Below are 22,608 nucleotides of genomic sequence, written 5' to 3' on the forward strand. Positions count from 1 at the left end.
TCCTGGTGCCATGGCAGGGGAGGGAACAGAGGCCATGGAGGAATGGCGGTGCGGGGCTCGGGGAGGCACGTGCAAGGAGACGCTGCGGGCCGAGAGCCCGAGCGTGGGGGCAGCCGTGCTGTGCGTGGCCCAGGCCCGAACCCTCGTGCAGGGCTGCGCGTGCATCAGAGCAGCGCCCAGAGCCTCCGAGTGCCGGGACGCCGCGCTCCGCCTCTGACCACCGCGCTGATCCGCGCCCCGCCTCGCGCTCTTCCCCGCCCCCTCCTCCGCCGAAGGGGCTGCGGTGCCACGGGGACGGGCCGGGTCGGGCGGAGCGGAGCGGAGCGGTGGGCGGTGCCCCGCCAGGACCCGAGGAGGGGCGTCCGGAGCGCGGCCCCGTTCTGCTCCTGTCCGCCTCCCGGGCAGACGGCAGCGGCGCGGCAGGGCAGGATGGCGGGCGGGCTGGGGCCGTGGCTGCTGGCCTTGGCCTTGGGGCCGGCAGGTGAGAGGCGGGCACGGAGGGCAGCGAGGCCGGGGCTGTGCGCGGCTCGTGCTGCTGGCCCGCGGGCGCGCTGAGGCCTGGAGCTCGCCTTCAGTGCCAGGGAGCGGCTGGTGTGCGTGGGACAGGGAGGCTGTGTGGGGACACGGATGCTGCGGGAGCGGCCGTGGCTGAGCCCCGCGGAGGGCGGCTGGGGCAGTGCCCGTGGGCAGGGGCTTTGGCAGGAGAGAGGAGGTTCACAGCTCTGAGTTTATGGTCTGTGGCCGTCGGGGTGGCTGGGGAAAGTCCTGCTGCCGTGCATGCACACTGTCTGTCTCCTGTTGCTGTCCTTCTACAGGAGTGTGTGCACAGTTGACACTGGAAGCGTCTGGCGGAGGTGTGCGAGCACCTGGGGAGGTGGTGCAGCTCTCCTGCCGGGGATCTGGCTTCAACTTTGGAAATTATGTTGTGCTGTGGTACCGTCAGGCACTCAGTGGCCATCTTGAATGGCTTTCCTACATCAGCTCCAGCTCATACAGTATTAGATACAGCCCTGAGGTGCAGGGTCGAGCCACAGTTTCTCGAGACAATTCCCAAGGTCTGTCTTTTCTGTCCCTGAATGCCTTGCGCCCCCAGGACTCAGCGCACTACTTCTGTGCTGTTCGCACAGGAACAGGAAATCCTGCAGGGCTTTAACAAAAAACTCCTTCCTGGGCACAGCCAATGCTGCAGGAGCTGCAGGGCTGGCAGACACTGGAGTGGCTCTGGTCCACTCCTGGACAGTGAGGGGCCATCTGTCAATGGTTTATGTGCTGGTTTGGCCCAGTTCCATGACTAACGGGGCAGGGGGACCCACGGACCCACGCCCCTGGAAAGGGGACAGGGAAAAAGGGGTAAGGGTAGGGAGATGGGCCTAAAACAAGACAGCAACAAATATCTAAGGAGAAACAAACTAATTTACTAAATGAGATATTGGAATGCAACATAACACACTGTAATACAATATCATACAATATAATTAGAATTGTAGCTAATAAAACAAATAAAATGAGAGAGAGTGTCCGAAAATTGAAGGCCTTATACTACTTAGGCTGAGGGCAAGACGGTGCTGAGACAAGCAGAAAGGGAAAAGAGTGAGCGTCTCGTAATTTGTGAACAATTTTATCTTTCCCTCTGAATGGAAAATGTGAAAAGAACATCGCAAAATCCTCTGGGGTATGTAGTCCTTCTCTTCTACTGACAATCCATGGAACTGGAGCATTAACTCTTTACATCTCAGTGCACTGCATGGTGTTATGATGTGGAAAACTGATAACCAAAAATTATAAAGCCATGACAGCATCACTGTACACCACAGATGACCCTGTCCTTTCTGCAAGGTCTCTGTTCACTTCATCACTCCTTTCATTCTCCTGAGTCACAAAAGCAGTGTTGTGACCTGAGGATTATATTCAGCATATTTCTAGTCACCAAATCAGCTTGGCCACTGCCCACCTTCCTACCTGAAGCACGTCTGCACCCGCTCTTTGTTTCCTTCTTCCTCTGGGTATTCAAAAGCACTTGGGCACTTTTAGCAACAGCAATGCCTGCTTCCAGCAAAGGCACAGGCACTTTACCTCTGTCTCTGTGAGCAAAGCAAGGAATGAATAGCTTTGTTCTGGTTTCAGGTGCATTTCAGACTGATGTAATCAAACTACCACGGTCTGTAGTGTTGCAGCGAGCAGGGCAGAGATCCTGCAAATTGCATAGGTTACTCTGAAAATGATGTCTCCCATTGGATTCCATGGGAGGTACAACAGTTAAAAAGAGCACAATAACACTATTTGATTGAGCAGAATCAGAACTGCAGGACATTATCTTTCAACATAGTCGACACCTTTAGCTATGCATTTTCACCAGTGATGAAGAAGATCCTTCATTTCATGCTTGTAAATACCTGCACCAGGTGAGGTGAAACACAGTTTCACAGCTATTATGCTGGCATTGTTACCATGAAAATGTTGCCCACGCTGTACATCTTTTATCAGCCCAAACAGATAGAAGTCCAAAGGTGCCACATACAGACTATATGGTGGTTGTGAAAGGACTGTTCAGCCAAAATTGTCAGTGTGTACCATGGTCTTCAAACTGGTATGGTGTGTGGCATGAAGATGTTGCAAGAGAATGGTTGCCTTCTTCTCTGGCCTGACTCTGTAGGTCTGAGCCTTCAGCGTTGTCAGCATCGAGGCTGAGTGGTCTAAACTGATGGACTGTCTGGGTTCTAGTAAATCCAGAAAGATCTCCCTTTCCTATCCCAAATGGCAGTGCACATCACTTTAAATACGGAGGACTGTGTCTTGAACTTTGATAGGAAATTCTCACGTCAGCACTCCACAACAGGTTCAGTTGTTCCCTGACAGTCTTTCTTACACTGTTCTTTTTTGTTCGTGTGTGAAACTTCATAGGTTCCACCATGTGCAAAATTTGCTATATTCCAATGTTGGCACCATCATTTTCAGTGCATGAAATCCAATATTCAGCTCTGTACGCAGGTTCCTGTTCATAATCCACTGATTCATACGGATGAACTGATTGAGACACTTCATTTCATGGTGTGACAGATGAGCATGGCCTTCTGGAATGTGGCTTGTCTTTCCTGACAGTGTTGCCACTGCTGAAACACAAAACTCACTGCCTCACTGTGCTCACGTTCACTGTTTGTTCTCCATAGATGTTCTGCAGGTGTCAGTGAATGTCAGAGGTGCAGTTCTTTCCACGTGGAGCAATTCAACTGCACAGCTTTGCTTCATACGCATTTCCATGTCAGACTCCATTCTGTTAGACTGCCCCTCTGTTACCATGTGTTGCACATCTACAATATGTAATGGAGTACTGGTGGGACGGTTCAACCTCTAGTGCCATTTATGCCAACATCCTCCTCCGTCCTCATGTGCCAATGTAGTAAAATAGACAGAATTACTTGTGGATCAGCCCTTGTACTTATAGCTACAATGCTTCCTATATTTATGAGGCCTGGTACCAGCAGTATCCCAGCAGACTCTTGCAGTATTGGCTCCGGAGCAAGGGTCGGGGAGGTTCCTACAGCCACACGGCCCGTTTTTGCCCTCCAGATATTTTTGTGTGTCATGGTACGGCCTGGTTTGGCCCAATTCCCTCTTGCCTGATTGCAGCCCAGCGGGTGGTGGGTGTTATGAGAGGGATTGGAGGTTAGAGCACAGAGCTGTGGGGAGGGTGATGAATATGGAGGTTTCCAGAATCACTTTGAGGAAACAGTGGAGAGCTCCCACAAGTGATTCACACTGCAGATCCAGTGATTGATTGCCAGTACCTGCTGTATTCCTCTCTCATTGTTGTCTGCTTGGTTCAAAGAGAAGGGTTAAGTTCTCCCCCTGGTCCAGGGCGACTGCAGTGGCCCTCCAGGATTGCTCGCTCTCACCCTTTTGTATTCTTGGAGTAATCACAGCTTGTTCTCAGTACTCTTGCAGGAGTCACTGGGCAGGTGGCTGGGGAACAGCATGTCAGGAAAATGGCAGTGCGAGGGGGTGGTGGAGTCATCGTCCAGCGCAACATGAGTGGAAGCAGCATACACACACACTGCGTGTTCTGGTCCTAGCAGAGGCCACATGGATTTATTGGGAGGGTGATGCATACGTAGGTTTCCAGAATCACTTGAAGGGAACAGTAGAGAGCTCCCACAACAGATTCCCACAGCAGATATAGACAGCAAAGAGAGGGGATGTTGCAGTGTTTCACTGTAGTGCTAGACTCACACTGGTTCCACAGCAGTGGACCAAGAAGTGCTGATAGAGAATCCAGAATTCTCAGTATTTCTTTCTAGCAGCCGTGAATCAGATGGTGTCATGCAACAGCAGGTGCAGAAAACAGACCTTTCCCTAGTATGTAGTAATACTCAGTGGAAGAAAGTGTAGTTCAAGGGCTGAGAAAATTTATGATGCAAAAGGAGCTATTCTGGGAACCTCAGATGCTGCATGGTGAACCGTAAGCTAGTGTACATTAACTGGGCCTCTGGTCTAGCATGGTATGGTTTTTCCTCCACAGCCTTGGAGCTATTGGATCATGGAACTTTGGTGGGATAACTTGAAGAAGTGCTATAGGAGATGGATCAAAAGAAGGATATGCATTAAAAGAAGTGTAGCCAGCAGGTGGAAGGAGATGATTCTAACAATTTATTCCAACATTTTCCTTTTGGAGTAGATCCAGAGAAAATCCAGCGATCAGAAGTGACTGAACACTTCTCCTATGGAGACAGGCTGAGAGAGCTGGAGTTATTCAGACTGGAGAAGAGAAGGCTCCAGGGAAATGTTATTGTGGCCTTCTAGTGCTTAAAGTGGGCCTGTGGGAGAGATGAGATTCTTGACAGGGACTGTAGTGATAGGACAAGGAAGATTGGTGTTTAAACTGAAAGGGAGTCCATTTAGATTAGACATTAGGAATAAATTCTTTTCTCAAAGGGTGTTGAGGCACTGGAACAGGCTCCCCAGTGAAGCTGTGGATGCTGCATCCCTGCAAGTGTTTGTTCAAGGCTGGATGCAGCTTTGAGCAACTTGGTATAGTAGAAAGTTATCCCTGCCCATAGCACAGGACTTGGCACTAGGTGATCTTTAAGTTGCCTTCCAACACAAACCATTCTATGATTCTGTGATTCTGTGATTCTACAGAAGCAGACTTGTGGCAACCAGGCATAGACTCAGATGTGCACGATCCAAATCATTTATTACAAGTTCTCACAACACTTATATACATTCACAAGTTTCTATTCTCAGCTTTCCCATCCGCCTTTACAACTTTCCCATCCACAGTTACATGTCAACAAGGCATTCCACAAACACTTCTTAACTGTGTGTACAAGCACTTGTCCAATCAGAGCCATGAGACATTCCTTTTGTTTTTCTCTTCTTCTGGAGATGTCCTTGGTTCTCAGCCTTGCTTCTCATGGTCTTTCTCGTATTCCCACACAGACTCATTAGGAAAGACTGGGATGGTTGAGATGGGAAACTGATCTTTCCGTAAGAAATGTATACAGTTCTGCTTTGGAACACACAGTGAACTTGCTGATAGCATGTAGGTCAGGATTAGAAGGCAGATCAACATGGGCAATGTGGTAGGGGGCTAGAACAGATAGAAGTCCATAAGAAATAGATAGAGCCTTCCTCAGACAACTGAAAGAAGTCTCACGTATGTCGATTTTGATCCTCTTGGGGGATTAGCACCATGCCAAATATCTGCTGGAGGGGCAGCATGGTGGGACTCAAGCAAACCAGCACTTTTCTGAAATGTTGCATCCTGAAACAAGTGTTAGAGGAGCTGGACATCCTATTTCATTGTGACAAAGCAGGAAGTCGAGCAAAGGAGACTGAAGTGATGAACAAGTTGCTCCTGAACAAACTCAGAAATAGAAAGGTAATGTGCAAGAAGTGAAAGCAGAGTCAGGTGATCTGGGAGAGATATAGAAACTCTTTTTGACCATGCAGAATAGAGTTAGGAAAGCCAAAGCCTATCTGAAGCAGTCTGTAGTGTGGCAAACCAAACAGATTCAAGCAAGTGGCTTGCAGGAGTCAGTCTCACTGCTCTGGCATGATTTGGCAGCAAGCAAAGAGGGTAGGATGGGCACAAGTGGTCTTTAGAGCTTCTCTTTGTCCTGTGGACAGTTTAGGAGACTGAAAGTATCACATCAGCAAATTTGGCCACTTCTTGGGGAAAGATGAGGCAAGAAGGAACTAATTTGATGCAATGAAAGGAGGAGTCAATGAACATGCACATCTTAGCAACAGAAAACAGCAGCACTGGTATTAAAAATAGTGATTAGAAATGAGAAATACACTTTTGTAGTTGGTAACTACGATAATGTTAATAAACAAATTGAGTAATATAGCATTGAAGTAGGCAAATTTGTGAACAGGCTGAAATATTTCCATTTCCTCATGTGTCTTAGAAATAATTAGAGTTGATTCAGAAACTATTTCACAATTCCAGATAGGCACTAACCAAAATCAGATAAAAAAAAAAAAGCTGACTGTAATAATCCATGACTAGATGTTCACCACTTTCAAACTCAGCTAAAAGTATATATAAGTAGTTAAAATGTCCAAGCTGAAGCCAATTCAATAGTCAAGAAATCTAGTTCACTGTATCAGAGATACTGAAAAGAAAAGGTAAAAAAAACAGAACAAAAACAACCTCCAAAGACCCTTATTATTGTTGACACTCAAACAAGAAATATTGATCAAATATCTTAGTAAATAAACTGATCTAGCACATCCGTACAAACAGAATCCATTAAACCACCATCAGCTAAACCAGAATAACTCTTGAAAAAAATGTGAGTATCATAGAATCATAGAATGGCTTGGGTTGGAAGGGACCTCAAGGATCATCAAGTTCCAACCCCGCTGCCAGAGGCAGGGTTGCCAGATGCTAGATCAAATACTAGATCAGATTGCCCAGGGCCCCATCCATCCTGGCCTTGAACACCTCCAGGGATATATCTGGGATTTCCTCAACCCAAGTGCAAAACCTTGCACTTTGCTTTGTTGAACCTCACTAGGTTCACAAGAGCCTTTCTAGTTGATGCAGGTCCCTCTGGATGACATCCCTTCCTTGTTCTGTAACAATCACAATATGGACTCTTTTTGATTTTGTATGAAACATAAATACTTTAAGGTCCAGAAATGCTTAGGAAATATAGAATAAAATAAAATTGAAAATTAATAGAATTGGTGTAACTGGTCCCCCAGTGTTCTTTAATGTGTTACATCCTAACTTCCCTGATATTTGTTATAAGACAAATGAGAAATAAGGTCCCTCAGGTAAGAACAGTTCTAACACCCCCAAACAACATTCCTTTTTGACAAATATGGACTTTATAGTTATAAATTAATATTTCTGCCCCCCCCCCAAAATAAAGCAATACTGATAGTTTTTAGTGTATAACAACCTAACAACCTGTCTGCAACAGCTTTAGATTATTAAAAAGTACAACAGTAGAGAGAAAGATGAAAAAAAAATTCATCCCTTCAAAGGACATGAAAGAGGAAACCACCTGGCTGTGAAGTAAATAATTTTTTTTTCTTAATGTTTTTGTAGAACTCTCTACTACTGTGGATTACGTACCACTGTGACTGAAAAAGACTGAATTACTGCACACAAATCGGCTTACTCACTGACTTCTCTCAAAGGCTGAAACATAATGCCCTGCAGTCTCTTTTTCTTCAGACAACTGTAGGCATAAACACAAATTTAATTCCCAGCAAGATTCAACAGAAAGACTTCTCTACACAAGGCCAGTTTCCCTAACGTTCAATATCCAGTCTTTGATATGATATGATTTTGGATGTGTGCCTGTCAGCTCAAGTTGGGTGGTTAGGGATATATCTACAGTATTTTAGATGTTTCCACTTAACTTCATCATTGTATTCTCAGAGCACAGGATAGGTAAGATTTGTTGACTCTCTTTTTTGATAGAAGCAAAGATCCGTATTTAGGTCCATACTGAACAATGGCCAGAAGCAGACGCATGAAGAAGAGTGCTAACAAGAGATTACAAAGAATACTTCCTAAAAATAATCTCCCATCTACCTGACATAAGAAGGAGGACTTTGAATCACATGCAGCTCCTTTGTACAAAGACTGCTCTGAAAGTAATGCCTTCTATTTTATTATGTTGACCTATGACATCAGAGTCAGATATTGGTGGTATGGCAGTAGAAAATTGCACCACTGACATTCATTGACACTTGCTGAACATTTATGGAGACTAAACAGTGAATGTGAGCACAGTGGTGCATGTCAGCAGTGGCAACAGTGACATGACAAACAAGCTTCATTCCAAACAGACATCTAGATGTCAGTTTTTTCCACATGGAGGGATTCAGTTCCATTCTTTTGCTTCATATGCACTTCCATCTCAGACACCGTTTTGTCAGGCTGTCCTCTGCTGCCATCTGTCGCATAGCAACAAATTGTAATGGAATATTGTAGGGAAGGTTCAACCTCTACTGCCATACCACCAACATCCACCTCTGACCAACACGCTAAAATAGGAGGCATTATTTTCAGAGTATAAACTTCTTTGTTGCCCTTCACATGCTCTACCAGAATCAATTCCAGATGGGCTTTGACTTTTCCAGCCCTAACCCTGCATGATCAGACAGTGTCTCTATATCCCTCCCAGATCGCCTGCCTCTGTTTTCAACTCTTGCACATTCCCTTACCATATCTGAGTTTGTTCAGGAGCCCCTTGGTTCATCATTTTGGCCTCCTGCTACCTTTGCTTTATGTTTTGTCAAGATAAACCATTCCTTATCTCTGATAATTAAGCAGATCTCCTAGATTTCTCCTCTGTCCAGGACCATAACTCATGGGATCTTACAAGCACATCCTTGAAGATGATAAACTCTGCTCTCCTAAATCCTGGGGCTGTGATTCTGCTTTTTGCATTTCTCCCTCTTCCCTGGATACTGAACTCAAACACTACATGATCACCGCAGCTGAACCTGCTCCTGACCTTCACATCTACTGCTGATTCTTTCTCATTTACAAGTAGGAGGTCCATCTCTGTGATCTCTTGTTTCAGTATGATTTCATTGGTAAAGTCTAGAAAAAGTACTGGATTACTTTGGTCTCACTGTGCTGCCCCTCCAGCAGATATTTGACATGGAGTGCCCACCATAAGGACCAGGGCTGGTGATCTAGAGGCTTTTTTCTGTTGTCTGAAGAAGGCCTCATCTACTTCTTCCAATTTGTGTGGTCTGTCATTGCTGTCCACCATGTCACCCATACTGATCTGCTCTCTAATCCCAACACACATGCTATCAGCAGGTTCACTGCATGCTCCAAAGCAGAATAGCATGCATTTCAGATACTCTCATGGAAAGAGCAATTCTCCTTCCTTGCCTTTCCAGTGTATCTTTGCTAAAGGGCCTGTCTCCATTCCCTGCAGTACTTCTGCAAGCTATCAAACCTCTGTGATCTAATAGCTTTACAACCAGGCCGTGAAGGAAAAGCTGGGCCATGCTAGATAGAATCATAGAATCATAGAATCATAGAATCATCGAATTAGCTAGGTTGGAAAAGACCTACAAGATCATCCAGTCCAACCATCCACCTACCACCAATAACCCCACTAAACTATGTCTCTCAACGCTTTATCTAAATGTTTCTTGAACACCCAAACCTAGACTTCAAGATGCTTTTCTGTTGTTGAGTCATGTGAACTATTCCACCCTATCTCCATGATCATAGACTTGCTACTACAAACTGAGCTTAAATTTATCATGTTTCTTCCTGGGTTTGCATACACTGTTGCACGAGCACTTCAGCACCTAGTCATGCTGACTTCCTAGAAATTGTATGAAGACTTTCCTTTGCCTCAGGTTGGTTGGTCTGTTGGCAAGGAAGTTTTTTGCCCAGTTAGTCAGGTGGATCCCATCTCTTCCACAAAGTCTTCAGTTCTCAAATGGGTCTGATGGCCTTAGTAACCAAGTCTCCATTGCCAATGCCACTGAACAGTGATCCATCCCATCCTCCTTCTCACCTCCTCCTCCCACACCAATAAGAGGAAATAGAAACCTGCCTGGTCCCCATGTCCTTGGTCACAACAACCAAGGCAATGCACTCATCCTTGGTGGTTTCCAGGACTCTCCTGTCAAGTTCATTAGTTCACCAGCAGTGGTGTGTAGGTCTAATGAGTTTTATATAGTTTTATATGTCCCAGATATGAGATTTTATATGTCCCAGATATGAGACTTTGGCAAGCTATAAGCCATCCTAGATGACAGATCAAGTTGTTGGATACCCTCGAGCAGGGAGCTTCTCAATACTAACACTCACCACTTTTTCTGGTGCTCCAGTGTGGCTCATGATCAATGGGTGCAAACACCTCATTTCACAGAGCTCCTAGTTCCTTGTTTGCTATGACAGTGCAAATAGCCATACAGACAGTTCTGTAGTTCTGTCAACAGACAGTTCTGTATTTACAAATCCTCAGGTGGAGCAAGAGCATTCTTCCTGATGCCAGAAGTCACAAGGTCTCAGCTCTCACTGTGGGAGTTTCATTTTCCCAACCTGATTAACACAGACAATTTGTCTCAGCTTTGTCAGGAATGGGGAGTTGGGCTGCTGAAACTGCAGGATCTCAGAGGTTAAATCAATCTGTTTTCATTTCTGTTGCTCTCCTTATATAGCTCCTTTGATGATGTGGATCTTCAGCCACCACACATTTTCTATAGGCTGGAACACTCTGGCACCCTAACTCTGGTCTTAATAGCTGCAATCTCAATCTTTCTTCTTTCTACCATGAAGGCCATTTCAAGGATCATTCTACAAGTTTCCCACTCGCAGGATACCACCTTCATTTACTTCCCTTGCTGTCAGAAGAAGTATAAATAAACTGCATTCCTTTAAGCCCTCAGAGACACCATAGAAGAGGGGGAGATAAAGTATTCATCATTACAAAGTTTTAAGAAATCCTCTGAAAAGCACCAGTGTGATTTGATATTGCATTAAGTGTACGAAACTGACATGTGGCTAATTGGGGAAGCCCTCCCATTGAGTGATAATGTTCAGGAAGGATCCCCTTGCTTTTTAAACTACTTCTCAGAGACAAGTCTAGTTGCAACTATGTCCAGTCTTGGTCCTAGACTCGGTCAATGGTTTATATTGAAAGGATTGTGGGTATAGCCACTTATCAGATTCAGTGTTTGCCTGTCAGGGGCCTCTCAAGGATTTTCAATGAAACAATTTCACAAATGGTTGCCTGAGAGACTCCTTCCAGGACTTCCACCAAAACAGGTTCATATAGTCAAAAATATATCATTTATTGAGGCAACAGATAACATACTTGGAATTGCCACTGAACATAGAATCATAGAATCACCAAGGCTGGAAAAGACCTACAAGATCATCCGGTCCAACCGTCCACATATCACCAATAGTTCTCACTAAACCATGTCTCTAAACACAACATCTAAATGTTCCTTGAACACCTCCAGGCTCAGTGACTCCACCACCTCCCTGGGCAGCCCATTCCAGCGCCTGAACACTCTTTCAGAGAAGTAGCACTTCCTAATGTCCCGCCTGAATCTCCCCTGGCGCAACTTGAGGCCATTCCCTCTCATCCTATCACTAGTTACAAGAGAGAAGAGGCTGACCTCCAGCTCACTACAACCTCCCTTCAGGTAGTTATAGAGAGCAGTAAGGTCACCCCTGAGCCTCCTCTTCTCCAGACGGAAAAATCCCAGCTCTCTCAGCTGCTCCTCATAAGGCCTGTGCTCCAGACCCCTCACCAGCTTTGTTGCCCTTCTCTGGACACACTCCAGGACATCGATGTCTTTCTTGCAGTGAGGGGCCCAAAACTGAACACAGTACTCGAGGTGTGGCCTCACCAGAGCTGAGTACAGAGGGACAATTACTTCCCTGCTCCTGCTGGCAACACTATTTCTGATGCAAGCCAGGATGCCATTGGCCTTCTTGTCCACCTGGGCACACTGCTGGCTCATGCTAAGCCAAGCATGGACCAGTACACCCAGGTCCGTTTCCTCTACACAGTCTTCCAGCCACTCTGCCCCAAGCCTGTAGTGTTGCCTGGGATTCTTGTGGCCAAAGTGCAGGACCCGGTGCTCAGTCTTGTTGAACCTCATCCCACTGGCTTCAGCCCAACAATGCAGCCTGTCCAAATCCCTCTGTAGGGCCTTGCTCCCCTCAGGCGGATCTACACTTCCTGCCAACTTGGTGTCATCTGCAAACTTACTGAGGGTGCACTCAATGCTCTCATCAGGTTATCAGTAAAGATTTCCACTATATTCACAATAAATTAACTAGCTTTGTTAGTGCTACTAATTATGGGTTAACCCACAATTAATTCACATGGATATCATCCACAAAGTAAGGAGGCATAATGTCTTAGCATCAAGAGATATTCATGCTAATAGGGAAAAGAGGATGTGTCATACCTATTAGTCAACCCAAGTCAATTGAGTGTCTCCTGTCAATGAAGCACTGGCAAAGGGCCAGATTTATGCTGTTAATGATGTGAGACTGAATCATGTGTGCTGACAGGCATCTTAACGAGTTTTGTTGTGTTTTTAATTAATGGGGATTTGAGGCCAAAATTTGGTAGAGAGGTGGGGTTGTTATCTTGGCTTTACTGAAATCTTCACTGAAACACTGGGCTGTGAGGCCTCTGCCCCAGACATCACTCAGTTGCTATAGTCCTATAATTGCCAGGCCTTAGGTGACATGTTACTCCACACATCTTCGATCTGTCCAGCGCTTGCCAGATAAGCAAGTCGCTCGGGTCCTGCCTTTGTTCAAACCCAGTGCAAGATAACCATGCTGACTGAGTCACACTCTTGCTTAAGCTGTGATTCTCTGCTGATTTATGGTCATTCTTCTTTATTTCAACACAGCAAGTCTGATGATTTCCTAAGAGTGGATCAGGGAGTTTATCTAGCTGACCTAGCACAGCAGAATGGGCTGTTTCACTGGTTGGGTCCATTTCCAGCTGTCGGTTTCTTGTACCTTTTTATTCTATTGTCAACAGCAAGAGATTCTTTTAGTTTTTAACCCTAGTTAACTCCCAGTGCCAGCTGTCAATTCCAATTTTTAGACAATAAAATTGAAAGTTTTATATCCTCCCACATGGTGTCACTGGCTTTGACATCTTCAGTTTTAACCTATTGTTTCACAAACATGCAGGTTTTTTTTTTCCTTTTTTCTTTTCCTTAGCTCAACAACTGTTTGAGAACAGCACTGACACCTTTCCTTGTTACTCTATCTGTGTCTGTCCACACCAATTTTTTGACCCTATATTTTGGGTGGAGGAGCAGGATGTTGTTAGTATTGGGTAAGCTAGTTTTAAATTTTATCTCACAGTAAGAAAAGTGTTGGTATTTCAGACTTTGCTCTTGTATCCTTTTCTGCAGTGAAAGAATATTCTCAGAAATCCCTCTGTATATACCAAGAAGTTACTATGTTGCTTAAATATTACTTTGTCTGTTGTCTCATGTTTACGATAGTGTACTCTTGCATTGAAATACAGCTTCAGAAGGGACTTTCATTTTTTCTTTCTATAACATCCTAGACAACAGTAAAAAAGCACCTAATCTCCACAGCTCTGATTTATAGATGAACAGTTGCCAAATAAAGTGCCGTATGGTTTTAGATCAGTCCACCAAAGACAGGTACTCTCACACACAGCGTGTCTTCCTCTACTTATTATATTATATATAATTTTATATGTCCAGACAGTGTTAATGGTACACAGCTTGATCATTCTGAAGGATTTGATCCAATTACTACACCCTTTACTCTATGATAGCTGCTCTCATGGGTACAGTATCTCTACCTAACAAAGTGCAATCATTTTCCCTACTTTCTCGTCTTATCTGAAACAGTATTAAGACCTCCTAAGGTCAAATGACCCCCAGACACCAACTCTAAGTACCAATATCAGGCACATTCCTCACCCTCCTGAGCACTGAAAAAGGTGAAAAAATAGACAACTTTCTGCAGCTTAGAATTTTCATAAATTCTTTGACATAGCATTGAAAATATGTTTTTTTTCCTGCTTTCTAATAAGCTTAACTCCATGAGATTTTCTGAAACGTTATGAAATCCCAAAGATTCCACTTAAATTTCAACCTTCTTTATCCAATGCTAGACAGTTCATTGAAAGCTATACCATATTTCTTCATGTGGTGTGTAAGACAGAAACCACTCAAGAAGTCATGTGACTGTCTGCATAGTCCAAAATTCTGTGTAGTCATAACAAAGGAAGACATACTTTTTGTAATGAAGTATATCACCGTGTTTGGGGGCTGGAGTATCACAATGGTGTAAACAACATAGGGCCCTGTACAAAAACCCAAAGGTGGAAAATAGGTATTATGGTTTTTGGGGAAGGAAGAATATAAGAGCCTGAAATACCTCAGGAGATAAATCTAACATTCTTTTTGTATATTGATTTATCCTGAACATATTGAGCTGATGGAGTTTTTACAGAAGGGAGAAAAGTAGTACTTGGGAATTCGGTACTTGATGAAGATATTTGACATCATTATTGTTTTCTTCCTTCCAGGTTCAGAAGAAAATGTAGCTCTAAATACCCTAATGGAATTGTATGCATGGGTGAATAAGACAAGCATCTGGATTTTCATCTTTTTTGTTAAAAAAAACAACTTCTGAGTGCAGCAAGGAAAGAGTTATTTATTTGACTGGGTATTCTCAGTGTGAGAACAGATAAGCTCGTATTTGGAAGTGGAACCACTCTCACAGTTGAACCAAGTAAGTACCTTTATTTTTACTTGTAAAATCGTGTTAAAGGGATTCAGTATTTCGTGTTCATTGTAAGAATTTTCTACTGTAGTAATTCCTGGTGTGAACGCTTTCTAGCCTGTGCTCCAGACTGATTCCTCAGCTTGAATCTGCTTAGGAAGGCTTCACAGGAACAGCTGTGCTACTTCTGTATATCACTTTTACTCCATGACCCCCAAACACCCGACCCGCAATCCTTAAAATTAGCATGTCTCAGTAGCATTCTGTTCCAACTTTATTGTGAGGTGTCCTATCCTCATCAGTACTTCAGTGAATTTTCACTGACTCCTTTTGAGTAAAAGTGCATAACACAGCAAAGATCCGAGAATGGACAGAAAGTTTGAGATACATCCTTAGCTCTCTTGTATGGTAAGATAGTTTTGGGGCTCTCATAGGTGGTGATTCATATCTGTCCATGTCTGTGGGATAAAATCTATTTTGAAACAATTGGATCACACTCCCAATTCCAAAGGAACAAAAAAATATAAATTTATTACTCTGAAGGAACAAAAACTCAGCTGTCACTGTAGGACCAGATTCTATTATTCTAACATCAACTTACTTCAAAAAAGTTTAGGCAAATTCCTATGACCTCTTATACTGGCAAATGCTGTGCAATGGCTCTTGTTTTCTAGAAAAAAGGACAAAAATTGTTCTCCAAAATGTAGACTTTTCAGAGTGTTGGTTCTGCTGGCAAAACAAACAAACAAACAAACAAAAAAACGATTTGTTTCTAGTTACCTGAAGGCAGCATGTGAATCATTGACTCCAGCAAGATCTATGTGAGTTAGAGTACAATTCATTTGACAAATGAAATATGCTTGCCTGCTTTTCTCCTCTCCCCTGAAATGCTTTAAGTCATTCTTACTCTTTTTTGCCTCTCTATGTTCAATGCTCTTTTTTTTTTTTTGCTGAGGGTGGGATGAAAAGCTGCAGAAAGACTTTAGGATAAAATGTTTGACAGTAAAAGTTAATGGGTCTTAAGCATCTAAGTCACTCAAGTGTCTGCTGAAATACTTCATATGTCGAAGCCAAAATTTCTAGAATTCTGCAACCTGATCCTTTTATTGATCATTTTAGGTTTCTTTCGGTGATACTAACAAGCATTTAAATGTGCTAAGTACAGACAAATTTGGTTATCTGAATCTTCTGAGAATCCCCAAACACAAAATTATGTAGAAAACACGCTCTGTTATCCACTGTAGTATTCTCCAGGCATATTCTCCTCTTGAAGGCTCACTTAAGGACCCATAAGGATTTTGCCTTTGGTTTTGCTTATTCTAGATAAAACTTTTGTTAAGAAAAATAAGGCCCACATCATTATGAAATATATAACTATTTCTATGTCTTTGTAAGATTAAAGAAAAAAATTACGTCTTTTTGTACTAATAAAATATCTCATCCAGAATGTAATATAAAAATTACCCACCAAAGAAAAAAATGCAAGGAATTCAGATATGTATTTTCAGGTAATGCAAAATAATTGGGCTCTGTTGAGACTGCTGGGCTTGATAAAGAAATAATTCAGCTTTGCTAACAATAATTGCACAGTGCATATTTGTTCTTGCTGAGAATCTTACCCAGTCAGTTATGCCTTGTATAGTGGTTGCTTGGAAATACTGGAGATTAGAAAACATGAAAGGACTTTAAATATCTTCTCAGACAGCAAAAAAACGCACAGGGCTAACAGTAGCTGGCAAAAGCAAGTTACACCTGGAAGGGAAATGTATGAGGAAGAATAACAAAACAAGCCTTTTTTGATTTACACATTGTAACTGTGTGAAACTGCTGGTCTAACCTTCGGGAAGGGGACTCAACTGACTGTGGAGCCAAGTAGGTATTCTTGATGCATTAACCTTTTCTGAGCTGTTACTGTTTGGATTTCAGCTTTTTCTTCTCTTCTTCCTCCTAAAATTCAAGTATAGACTTCCTCATGCTGCAAGTCATTAATTAGACATTAGGATTTCTATGCATAATCCTTTGATATGCAATTAGACAGTTTAAGTATAAAAAATATTCTGATTCACTTTCATGGGAATTGCCAAAGAATCTGGCAATCCACAAGGACAAGCCCATGCTGAATTTTTTGGGGAGTGTGTCCAGAGAAGGGCAGAGCTGTTGAGGGGTCTGGAGCACAGGCCTTATGAAGGGCAGCTGAGGGAGCTGGGATTGTTCAGTCTGGAGAAGAGGAGGCTCAGGGGTAACCTTATCACTTTCTATAACTACCTGAAAGGAGGTTGTAGTGAGCTGGGGGTTGGCCTCTTCTCCCATTTAACTAGCTGTAGAACTAGAGGGAATGGCCTCAAGTTGTGCCAAGGGAGGTTCAGGTTGGACATAATGGAATACTTCTCTGAGAGATTGTTCAGGCGGTGGAAGGGGCTGCCCAGGGAGGTGACTGAGTCACCATCCCTGAAGGTGTTGAAGAAACGTTTAGATGTTGTACTGAGGGACATGGTTTAGTGGGCAATATTGGTGATAGGTGGATGGTTGGACTGGATGATCTTAGAGGTCTTTTCCAACCTTGGTGATTCTGTGATCTACCATTTGGCATTTTCATAAGCTTTTAATAGTCATTATTAGGTTTTACACCCATGGCTGAGCAGTTTGAAGGGAATGAAAGACTCTGTGGAAGATGATATATAAGATCCTAAGAATTTAAATTCTCTCAGGGTTAGAAAGGCAGCAGTAATTGGGGAAATGGATAATATTACACAAAAGAATTAAAAGAAGTTTAATCTGTTAGTTAAATCTTACTAAATGGTTTAGAGTTTGGGTTAAACTACATAGGTCCAAGGAAGTCAAGGAAGATGTGAATTTGGGAACCTGTTTTCTCTAGGCTTTTACAAACATGGAGTTGTGCTTGTTCTCATTAGCAGAGACAACCCATGATGTTATGTCAGAGTATTGTTCAGCTTGCACTTTTTGGGGTTGTGAGTAGAGTAAGAAAGAGTAAATTCAGAGTGCCTGTTCAAGAACTTGCAAAGATAAATGTAATGTACAAAATGTCGGATCTGAGGGAACTTTTGAGTAGAATACAACACCGATGCCACATAGAATGGGGAGTCTAATGCACCTCTCTTTAGCAATCAGCGGGCTCTTGTCAAATTGAACATATTCTATTCTATATAAATCCTTTTTTTTTTTTTTTTTTAATAAAAGTATGATAAGCTGAGGTCATTTTGGCAAGAAGGAATACTAGAAAAATCCCTTCAGTTTCATGTTTTCATTTTGATTTACTTTCCTAATCTTGTCCTGACATTGGTAGGTGGAATAACCCTAGTCACTTCATGTATAACCTGAAGGCAGAGATATTTTGTTTTTAAAAATCATGATTGTAATTGGCTGGTAAATTATTTTGAGAGACCATATGCTTCTTGAAAAGATGTCCTCTTCAAATTTAATCAATCTTATTTCGTAGCTTCTATGTCTTATAAGAAATTCCCAGAGAAGGCAGCTGCAGTATGGTTGAAATTCAGGCTTTTGTAGTTGTCAAATCTTTGGTATTCATGTTTGTTTTTTAAATTCAGAATTCAACTCCCAGATGGTTTCAAAGCTAAAAAAATACATCAGACAGTTCCAGAGCAACTCTACTGAAAGATGCAGGAGAGCTGGGATACCAAATCCTGTGAATCCTGTCACCACCTCTTAGGTCCTTTAAAAACTCCTGCTCTAGGGAATTTATTTTTGTTAATATCTTAATCCTAAAGAAGTACTACTGAAATTAGCAAATGAATGTAAGGAATACTGTAAAAGCATTTGTCCATAGGCATCAAGTTTATGGGCCTCAGGCTGTTCTGCCCTTCAAATCAGTTTGTTATTTGCCATACTATATCTACATTGTACTTCTGACTGCCCCTGGAGTTGTGTGACTAGCGGTATAGCACAGGGCACAGCACAGGAGTTTTCGTTAAACCAATTACCAAACCTACTATCTTTTCAGTATCTGTGGACTGGATTGGAATGATTTACATGTCTGTAACATTTTGTGGGGAAAATCTCTCCCACAATTCAAAATATTTGACCTTATTCCAGGAGAAGTGGAAATAAGCAATTCAGAGGCTCCTGATTGCTTCTCTCCTAATTTGTCTTCTTGGAGACAAAAAGCGTTCCTGTATATGATCATTTATTAACAAAAAGATCAGCCTTATCCTCCTTTCTAGCAGCAGCACTTCATTTCTGCAAGTAATGCCACTCATCACTGGAGTAATCTTGCACAGTAGTGATGCAACAAACTGACTTCTCTCTTTGCCTTAACACTTTTGCTATGGTTAGACTTTATAGCAACATCAGAAGACTTGGGGGAGGTGCAAGAGAGTAAAGGAAAAGCAGTTGATCCCACATGTCTCATGAATATACAAAACTGTCCTTGATCTTTTATTTTTAGGAATTAGATTGTTGAGAAAGCAGAATAATTTGACCCTTGGAGCTGAATCCTTACAAGTTCTCATTTTCAGGTGCCTTATCAAATAAAGAACTCACATATAGGCATTAGTTCTAGGAAAAGGAAGTGGAATTAATGCTCCTTTGAAAAATTACTCTTGTACATTCTTTCTGTATTTTACCTGCTCTTTTGGAATAACCAGAAAGAAAAAAATAAAAACAAAAGAAAGACTGTTAGTCAGTGTTGGAGAGCACCTGAACAGCAGGTGATTGAACTGTCTGGCAAGATTGCAATAAAATCAAATCACATCCATAGAATGCTTTCTTTTTAATTCTTTAATTTTTATTTTTTTTAACAGGCAGTCAGAGAGATTCTGTTCCAGAAGTCATTGTGATGAAATCAAAGAAACTCAAAGAAGATGGCGGCACTGCGAAAGCAGCTTGTTTGGCAAGGAATTTTTATGAAAAGAAAATCAGTTTGGAGATGTCCTCTAATGAAGTTGTATATGAACCAAAAGCACCCATTGTGACATCAAATGGGATGTATAATACTATTAAAGTGGTCAATGTGACAAAAAAAACAGAGGTGACGTGCACGGCCAGGTTAAGCAATGGCAATTTTACAGCCAACTCAACATCACCAGGTACAATTCTATGGTACAATTACAACTCATTTCTGGAGGCAGTGTCTTCCAACACTTGCTAGTCTTCCTGCTAATAAGGATGCCCCCTGCATGCCCAGCAGAAATGTGAAAGAACTCTAGGTACTGAAGCAGGTAGAGCTGAAAGATATTTAAAAACAACTTAAGCAAGTGGTCTTAGCTCTTTACAATTTAAGAACCTAAAGTTCTTTGAAAAAGAAAAAAATAAAACACCACACAAACTTTTTTGAATTCATATTTACTTATGACTGAATGATACAGCATAAACCTCCTACCAAGAAAATGGTAGGAAATAGCCTTTCTAAAAGTAGAAGTGTTTTTATTGTTTTCTTAAACCACTTTTTATACTTTTGGTAAATATTTTTTTCTTCTAATGTGAAGCTTGTTCAAAAAGGTGAAAACAAACCAGCTCAAGATTTCCTCTCTTTCCTGCAATGGCACTGAGAATTGTTCTCCTCAAATTAATATTTGTGACTTGTCAGCTGAACCTCGGGCTTTCCCACTCACATATTACTGTGGGAGAAGTCAGATGGACACTTTCTTTAATTCTTCTTACAATTTGGATTTTGTTTATTATGCCTTTCTTTTTCTGTGCTGCAGAAATGAAAGCTGAAGAAATAAAACCAGCAAATATTTGCAACACCACAGACACCTCTGCAGAAGGTTAGTTACCTAAAGGATTTGTGAAAATCTGTTACTATGTTGGGGATAAAAGCATGGAAATGTATTTTTTCAGGGGTAGAGGAATCAGAATACCATGCATTCATCAAACACAACCTGCTTTTTTTTCAGTGTAACTGGGAACAGACAAGTTTTCCTATAGAAAATAAGCAACAAGAGGCAAAATCCAGTCAAGAGAATTGTCTCCTTCCTTTGTCCTTATGATGTTTCTCTCTTATCTTTACTGCCATTTCTCTCTCTGACACTATTAACAGTGTTTTTTTTTCCCACTTTTATACCCATATCACAACCTCCCACTCTAGAATATGACCTTTCTCTCCACTCTTTTCTCTCTCACTAAACAGGTATCAAAATGGAGAAAGTGAACATGTTGTCCATGGCTGTGCTGGGTTTGAGAGTACTGCTGGCAAAAAGTATTGCCTTCAATACAGTGATGAGTATCAAGTTGATTCTTTTCTGAGGTAAGGAAACACATCGCTTGGTCTGTGGAAATAGTAGAATTATGTGTCTGAAATGACCACTTGGCTTTGTGTACTTCTTGAACCACACAAGGAGCAATACCTGTTCGTCTACTTCTATTTCCATTAAGAAAATATATGTTGCCTGTTGCTGGAAACAAACAAGCAAAACTAGACTTTTTATGTGCTCAATGCTCAGTTTTGGTTGCTGGTCTCCAAGTGTGCTTTGCAGCAAGCTTACTTTGCCCAAGCACCTCAGGTTTTATCACAAATGCCTACAAAATATTTAATTGACTGACTCAAATGGCAGAACCTGAGGCTTGGAGAACAACCAAGATGAGTAAGGATTCAAAAGGATGAATCCCAAAACAAAAATGTGTGAGGGGGTGGCAGGAAAGAGAGGAGGAGGAAGAATTTTAAAATTAATGTTCCCAGAGTAATAAAAAGTAGTCCAGACTGAGGCTTGTAAGGATTCCTGTCTTGACCTAACAGCAAACAGTGGAGAAGTATATGTTTTAAATGTATTACATTAAATATAGCTTAAATCATACTTTGTTCTTCCAGGCAATGGAGAAACAAGGCAGCAGAAATGTGAAGAACAGTAGGACAGAGCATTTACCAGCAGTATGAATTTCAGGGGTGGAAAACCTGCCTAGACAGTTATGTAATTGTTAGAGTTGTACCCAATTTTGCTGTTTCTTGTTCTCTATCAACTGAGGAGAGTATATTTTTCTTCATTCCTTTGCTAAGTAGGAATTGTTTTTCCCACTCCTTTATCCTTTGCATAGAAGCATGCCACCAGCATTGATAGTTTTTAAAATCAGAGACTCACCATAGGTATATGACTATTTAAAAACGTCTTTTACAGGAATGTTGCATTACTCCGTAGAACCAAGATTTTACTGCTGAGACAATTCAGGAAAGGCTACTAATGGTCTTATTGCTTTTTAGATAGCTTCAATAGCAACCTTTTTCTAGTATAGATGAGGAGATCTGTGTTGGACCTGAAGTGATTCACTGCAGCCAGATAGTGTTCAACCATAGTAACAGTTTTATTTGCATTTCTTTATTTAACTTATGTCACTTCTGCAGAGTGTACAACACCTCCGTTTTAAGTTACTGTAGTAATTACCCAAATAAAGTTTTAGTATGCCAAAATGCTGTAGTTTGTGCTGTGTTTATTCTTCTGAATTTGGAAGGGAGATTGCTAAAATCTAGTTGTTCCAATGACAAGTGAGATCAGAATTGCAGCTTTGATAACCTGGATTTCCTGTTGACTGAATTTGTGTTTCCTAGGATTTGTACTGAGAAGCAAAAGCGTTCTTTGGCACGTTAAAAAGCTTCAGGAGGGCCAGACCAATGGGAATTGAATGATTTTTCTTTTTACCTTTAGATGATTTTATAAAGAACCCAGTGTGATATTCTGGATCACATCAAAAAGAGACATAATGAGAAATCACTTAAGAGACAAGTTGGTATGAACATGGGGAAGAAAAGCAGAGAGATGAGAACATGCTATTTTCTTCCATTGACTGTTAGCAAGAAGGGGCCAGCAGGAAACAACGTATGTTGGTTTGATGCAGAGATATAGTTTCTATAGCAACTTGTCAAAGAGATACTCAGCACACAAATTCCCCAA

At 42.0% G+C, this 22,608-nt stretch overlaps 1 protein-coding gene across 1 annotated transcript; it reads left to right on the plus strand.

Moving 5' to 3' along the window:
* The first annotated feature begins 8 nt into the window (after nucleotides 1-8).
* On the plus strand, nucleotides 9-22,127 carry LOC110391159 (Ig heavy chain Mem5-like). Its single transcript, XM_021382904.1, has 8 exons — nucleotides 9-481; nucleotides 816-1,117; nucleotides 10,568-10,590; nucleotides 14,703-14,758; nucleotides 19,528-19,812; nucleotides 20,431-20,493; nucleotides 20,856-20,972; nucleotides 21,534-22,127. The coding sequence occupies exons 1-7, from the start codon at nucleotides 43-45 to the stop codon at nucleotides 20,969-20,971; spliced, it is 1,284 nt and encodes a 427-aa protein (XP_021238579.1). The 5' UTR covers nucleotides 9-42; the 3' UTR covers nucleotide 20,972; nucleotides 21,534-22,127.
* The last annotated feature ends 481 nt before the right edge of the window (nucleotides 22,128-22,608 follow it).

This window comes from Numida meleagris, unplaced genomic scaffold (genome assembly GCF_002078875.1).
Source record: "Numida meleagris isolate 19003 breed g44 Domestic line unplaced genomic scaffold, NumMel1.0 unplaced_Scaffold310, whole genome shotgun sequence".
Classification (NCBI taxonomy): Eukaryota; Metazoa; Chordata; class Aves; order Galliformes; family Numididae; genus Numida; species Numida meleagris.